General features: G+C 35.8%; 1 protein-coding gene across 1 annotated transcript; it reads right to left on the minus strand.

Annotated features, from left to right (window-relative positions):
- Positions 572-6793, minus strand: LOC109230094 (tyrosine--tRNA ligase 1, cytoplasmic). The gene is made up of 11 exons (XM_019395645.1): positions 6635-6793; positions 6472-6558; positions 5972-6119; positions 4484-4773; positions 4300-4396; positions 3266-3371; positions 3084-3166; positions 2776-2921; positions 2571-2676; positions 2002-2061; positions 572-869 (listed from the first exon to the last, which is right to left on the minus strand). The coding sequence occupies exons 1-11, from the start codon at positions 6715-6717 to the stop codon at positions 849-851; spliced, it is 1227 nt and encodes a 408-aa protein (XP_019251190.1). The 5' UTR covers positions 6718-6793; the 3' UTR covers positions 572-848.

The raw sequence follows: 7153 nt of genomic DNA on the forward strand, positions 1-7153 counted from the left end.
AATCATAGAGACCTTATTCAGACCCAATAAGTGGTTGTGAAGTAAAAAAAAGAAACACACTTAATGATTAAGATCTGAATAACTAAGATTCAGACTTTAAAAACAAACGAACTTAATGATTGAGATCTGAATGTTTAAGATTCAGACCTCCATTAAGTGCAAACAAATGAGGCCTAAATGCTTCCCGTTAAGAAAATATTGAAATGTGTCAATCTTTTTTAAACAGACTAATAAAAAAATAATGCCAATCTTTTTGAATGAGAGGGATAGCTTTATAAAATAAAAAAGATTAACTGCTGCCCCTGATGATGCTAATTTCAGAATTTCCGTAGATCATATTTTAACTAGAAAAGTTACTCAATTATTAGACAAAAATTAAGGATAATTGGCCTCTTGAGCTTTCATGCTAGAACCAAAATGTCACCATCTCTTTTGAATGCAAAGCAACTTAATTCCTTTTCTGCCACATCTACTTTATTTTTATTTTTAATCATTTTAATATATATGAGCCTACTCCAGAGAGGTGCTCACATAAATTAATTAGCGCACAATTGGCAGATAGGCAAGGCAATTGATACAGGCATTACTTCCTATATGGAAATTACCATGTTGCTAAATTCTAACAAATGTATCCTCTGTGAAATCACGGTTTACAAAATCTAGTCTTATGATTCGGACATTTCAATAACACAAGAATAAGAAATATTATATCAAAATGGTGGATGTCTATGACGTTAACGTCTCCTGGGAAACCACGGTATTAAAGTTTTGAAACAGGAGAAAAATGGAATGGAACTTCCAGACAGCCACACCATATCCTAATCCATGTCACTTCATTCAACTAGACCTCACCTTGTTACTTTGAAACTCTGCACAACAGAAGACAGCAAAACTGAGATCAGAAAGTTGCCATAACACTAGTTTTGAACACTTGCCCCTTGAATACGGTCAAGACGAGCGACAAAAATGATACACTAATGCTATTGTTCTGAATGTCCAATTTTCACATAATCTTTTAAGCTTGCTAATAGAATATCTACACTAGACAAAAATGTTTGAGTGGAATTGACTATGTGGAACAGTGTTAATGTGAATTGTACGCTTTATCATTCATTTTTTCATTAGAAATAGTAGTATGTTTTGCACTGAAAGAAACGCAACCCCAATAGTCTAGGAGATACGATATACAATTTGAGCCATATGATTAGACAATCAATCATCCCTCTTGGAAAAGGGGTAAAGCCTGACTCCAACTCAGCCCATAATTCAGATTTCTCTTTTCTTGTATCAAGAAGCCTCACTAATTCAGTCAGCAAAGCAATCAAGTGGAGAGGCAACAACAACAACAACAACCACCCAGTATAATCCCACAAGAAAGCAATCAAGTGGAGAGGCAAAAGGTGAAAAAGATACGGGGACGACAACAAGTTGGTGGTGGTGCAAAAGACATGAGGGTTAAAAAAAAGTAAAGAGATGAGGGTACTTGTTCGAGGATGGAGAAAACTGAGATAAGAGACGAGCACCATAATTTCAGCTCCGGTTTAACTCCATCAACAAACACAAAAAACATTTCTGGCTTAGTCCAGGATAAGGTGGGTTTAAGCATTGAAAGAATGATACAAGGGGATCCTTGTAACCCGACCCGCAACTTCAAGATGGTCCAAGTAGAATTACTTTTCTCAAAAATCATGAAAAACTTTGACAATCTATTCTTCAATCATAATAACTACTTCAACAATCATAATTTTGATAAACAGAACAACAGCAACGACGACGACGACCCAGTAAAATCCCACAACATCATTTTGATAAACAGAGCAACTGAAAGTAACTAACAGTAGTTGAACTTTCTAGACAAGGCAGAATCAGGAAAACATATTCCCCTCTGTAATTCTTTTGAAAAGTAAATGATATTAGCCTGAGCTCAAGTAACATAGTCTAGCTAACACGATGAGACATTTTATCCAACACATAACATTTAGGCAATTCAAGAATACATACCTTCACCCTTTTCATAAGGTCTTTGGCTTTCTGATCATTCTTAAAATGATCACGCACCGGCTGCATCACATTGAAAACTAAGTCAGGAGGACAACCAGAAAAGGTGGAATCACAAATATAATGAACTATAAAAAAAAAACAATTTGTGATGTCCTGATCTTGAGTGACAGTAGTCTATTCGATATTAACTATACAACCTGAAGCGCATCAGATACTAGCCATCAGGTGTGCAATAACTTAATTTACTATTTGTTGATATTAAATTGCATATATGATTGATTACACTGAGTCTTAAAAATAAGAACCTTGAAATTTAAAAGATAATCTAAAGAGATGAGAATACGCTACAAACAAAGAAGTTATTCTATAGGGTGTTGGGGCTAATTAGTTGTATATATCAAAGAACTACAGGTAATAAGACCAACAATCAAAAGACTACTTCTCACAATATCAAAATGCAGAGTCAATGCAAAACAAAATGGCAAATTTGCAAATGCATCAATGTAATACTAAAAACAAGGACTACATAAGAGATTAGCACAAACACCAAGTAAGATGTTGTCATCTACCTGTAATATCTTATTGATTGCTTTTGACAATGCAGGTTTCAGGTCTGCAGGATGCAAGTTCCCACTTTCATAGTCAGCCGCTAATTCTTCAAAATTCTTATAGGTCCTAGTGTGGGAAAAAGAACAAACCAAAAGATGAGCTAAAAGATTGTGCTGTGTTAACAAACCAGCTGAATGGATATGAGAAATGCATGAAATGACTCACTTGTCGCCACCATTCTCAGCACTTCGCTCAATTTTGAACTCATAAAACCAAGGGAGGACGATATACTTGATGTACTCCAGACATGGATTCTTTTCTACGACCTTTGGTGGACAAAAAGCCTTCTTTATCTTGAGATTTACATCTGCCTTTGATGTTCAAGCATGGCACAGGAAAAAAAATACTGTCACTACACTAGAACCTCATAGGCAACAAACCACCTGTTAAGAAATCTACTATGAACACTGACCATCAACCTAAAAACAAATGTAGCACTATGTTACAGGTGATTAATATATATAGCTAGATACCTCTTCATCCTCCATGTAGATGGAAGAAGATGGGTCACTCTTGGACATCTTCTCTTGACCTTCCTGCAAACCAGGGAGCATATCTGCACGCCAAAATCATAAGGGAACAAACATATCAAACAAAAGAGTTAGCTGAGTAACAAGAGAATTTGAATTCTAGAATACAAAAAAGATTATCGTACGATGGGACAATATGATAGGCTTGTTTTTCCTCTTGATGTCATCACAGTACTCTCTTGCAAGTACATTAACCTTTCGCTGGTCCATGCCTAGTTGACATATGTCAGCCTAATAACAAGAAAATTCTTCTTTAGCTGGTAGAATCATAATTTAAACAAATAATTACCACTCCCGGCACAGACTATGGAAGATTGAAGACAAGCACACATAAAAATACAGGCTACAAATGAAACAAAATGTATGCAGCTCTCATATCTGTCCATATCAAGAAGCATATGCCACTGAAACTAGAAACTCAAGGCAATCCAGCTATATGCCTAGTAGCAACTGAAATGCGTGTTTTACTCATTTGGTAAACAAGACAAACAAGAACCAGGTTGTCAAGTGACATTGCAATGTTGACCCAGACAAGCAAGAAGTAAATTGTTCAGTGACATTACAGGGGTAACTTGCATGCCTAAAACAAGAATAACTGTGAAGGTACAACAACAACAAACCAGTAATCCCACAAGTGGGGTCCGGGGAGGGTAGTGTGTATGCAGACGTTACCTCTACCTTGTGAAGGTAGAGAGGTTGTTTACAACAGACCCTCGGCTCAAGGAACAGTGACAAGGAAGCAACCAACCATAACAAGAACAAAAAATGAAGAGAAAAGAAAACAAGGACTCACATATACTAACAAATATCTAGAGATAAAAAAATATTACTAATACTATCAGTAAGAAAGAAACAACATATAATAAAAAGGTCTAGGAACAGAAAATAAGAATATTACTAATACTATCGGTAACACTAAGAGACACCCTCGGCTCCCTATCAACTTTCAACCCTAATTCTCGACCTCCACACTTTCCTATCTAGGGTCATGTCCTTGGTGAAGCAACGTCATGTCCTGCCTAATCACCTCTCCCTGGTACTTCTTACAATGCCATGTGAAGGTGCCTCTATTATTCCCAATAAAGCCTCACAAAAGATGCTTATATTTAAGTTATCCAGCTAACTGAACAAACAAATAGATAGTTATAAAACAGCTTACCTTAAGGAAGAATATGTCAGCACATTGCATGCATGGGTAAAAAATCTGGGCCGCTGTCAACTCATCTTGCTCAGACCGACCCATAATTTGGCAGCACCTTATAATGAAGAAAAAAAACATGTAAGCAATAACTGACTGTCCTTTTCAGGAGAAGCAAGAGAGTTTTACTTGCTTTATCCTTTACCTTAAAATCCTGGGAAGCTTGTTCCTTCGAGCTATGTCCATAACAAGTGGCCAGTACTCATGAGCTCTAGAGTTAATCTCTTTTGAAGACCATAGAAATTCCACTTGACCCCCTTCAAGATTCATTCCCACAGCCTTCCATATCTCAATCAAATACTGACCAACAACCTCAATTTTCTTCAGATCACCACCCATCTTATTATTTAGCTGCGCAAACCAATCTGCAATCCAGATCTTCACCTTGCAGCCAGCCGAAGTCAGTTTGTTGACGTTTAGTGCCTTCAAAACTCCCTGTTTAGCAAAGAATTGTAAAAGAGAATGAAACAGTCATGAGATGCTAAAAAGAACATATAACTGCACATAAGCCCCTCCACTATATCTGACCTGTACAAATGTAAGATGAAGAAAGAATGGCATAAAATATAAATTTTCCAGACAACTTATTCAACAATGTTTCCCTTAGGTAATTTAACTCAATAATAAATAATTTATGAAGGCAATTGGGGGTTATCTAAAACTAGAGGTTCTCCTGATCTCACACTTATACCTGCAAGGACATACAAATGGGGAAATTATTCCCCTTCTTTTCACTTTTTCTTAACCAGAAAAAGATCCAATTCCGTTGTTTTCCCTAATGGTCTACATTACAACTGGTCAGCATCCAGATATAATTATTTTGAACATACCTGGAATCTAGTCATGGATCTGCCTAAATTTGATCTATTTAAGACTCAAAGGTGAAAATACCCCTTTAATGCATATACTTTTATTTCCAAAGTATTAGCTTACATCAGAAACTTCCATGAAGAATGATGCATCTCTCGACAGAATTCCATGGTAAAACAAAGAGAAATGGTTCCCAAACAATTGTCAGATATTTACCAGATTTTCCTTTGTATACCTTTCCATTATTATATTTTCTTCCATATGCAGGCCAAAGTTTTTGCCAAAACAGTTAGTTAATAAATTTGATCGTCCAGTTATCTTTACTGGCAGAATTTTGGTTATTCTTTTGGTAATGGCATCATAGAATTTCAAGAACAAACCCTCTATATATATTGTACCTTCCCTTTCCTCAAGCCCCCATTTTTCCTCATTTGTCAATCACAGATCCCAGATGTGCCAGACTTTGGTGTCCAGAAAAGTTTAAAGCTACTACTGTCCACTTTCCACCGTCTCTTATTGACTAGTGCTTTCAGCTAATAATGGGCTGGAAGCAACCAATTTAAGTCAACCCATGATTTTTTTTTTTTTGGGGGGGGGGGGGTCGCTGTTGGCGGTTATCTTTTTTTGTTATATTTACAAGTGCAAAGATGCATCTGAACAAAGTACATTACCAATCACGAGAATGGAAAAACAATCATGTTCAATTAGAATTCAAAGGCAAATAAGCACATCCATTGTGCAAACCAGACACTTGGCAAGTGGCAAATTTTTATCATGTTCGTTCCTGTAAGTTAGAATGTGGGTGGAATTCAGGTTTATGTACCTGAGCAATGTGCATTCGACCAGAAGGCTCAAAACCATCATAGCAAACCGGTTGTGGCTTCTTTGCCAAAAGATTCATCAACTCATCCTCCTGTATACATTCCTCGCCGATACTTCTAACAATCTTGAACTTCTCCTCCAAGCTCATCCTAAAATTAGAATATGCAACAAATTTAATCTTGCATTCGAACAAGACTAAAACACAAAAAAAAAAATGCTTTCATACATGAAAAAAACACAATTTCAGAGATCTCGCTATATCAATCAGCTAATCCCCTATCCCAAACTAATTAAGTAAATTGGAACAGCTATATGAATCTTCCATGTCTGTTTATTCGGTGTCATTCATTCCAATACTCAATAATTTGTCATGTGTTACCATCTCAGAAAATAAATACATGTTTTAACAGATTTAACATGCTCATCGGAAATTAAATTAGACAAACGTACTCCAAATAGAAACTACATCATCCCTGAGAGCACGTTGAGACAGATACTTACTGCGAAGTTGAAATTGAAGGGTTGGATGAAGAAGCTGCCAATGAGAGTGCATCAATGGCTTCTGAAGTCTCTTGATTATCCATATTCCTGCGCCAACGATATATAATTAGGCTTTTATCTGATCTTTATTTAGCTGGTGATAAGTAAAAAGAGAGAGACTTACTGAGATGTGGAAATAGAAGTGTCTGCTGAAGAAGGCGGTGAGGAGAGTGCATTAATGGCTTCTGAAGCTTCTTTGTTATCCATCTTTCAAAACTGAGATTTTTCTGCGGAGAGGAAGAATTAGGGTTTAGGAGTGGCGCAACTGTTCTGAAGAAGAAGATGGATAGAAGGAATAGCATTTTGCCACGTGTGCGCAGCAACTATGGCGGATCGGTCAACAACTGAATTTTGTCTAATTATATTTTTTCATTTTTTTGTCTAAAAGTATTTTATTTTACCAATTTTAACTTTACCTTATGATACAATCTTTTTAGTTGAATATTAATTTTGTCTAATTTTAATATAGATATTTTAGCGAAATGTCGTTCGCCTTTTTAATTTTTTAAAAATAGAGTATTATCAAATTATCATTAATTATCTAATATTTAAGAATAATTATTTAATTATTTTTCTAATATTTAGGACTTTGATTTCAAAAAAAAAAATTGTTAATAATTTTTTTGTATTTGAACTAGGTAGA

The sequence above is a fragment of the Nicotiana attenuata genome, chromosome 1 (genome assembly GCF_001879085.1).
Source record: "Nicotiana attenuata strain UT chromosome 1, NIATTr2, whole genome shotgun sequence".
Classification (NCBI taxonomy): Eukaryota; Viridiplantae; Streptophyta; class Magnoliopsida; order Solanales; family Solanaceae; genus Nicotiana; species Nicotiana attenuata.

Coding starts and splice junctions, on each gene's coding strand:
- LOC109230094 (XM_019395645.1), bottom strand. CDS start 6,717: ATGGATAACAAAGAAGCTTCAGAAGCCATTAATGCACTCTCCTCACCG. Junction 4,397..4,483: donor AAGCTTCCCAGGATTTTAAG/GTAAAGGATAAA, acceptor CTTCATTATAAG/GTGCTGCCAAATTATGGGTC. Junction 2,677..2,775: donor GCTGAGAATGGTGGCGACAA/GTGAGTCATTTC, acceptor TTCCCACACTAG/GACCTATAAGAATTTTGAAG.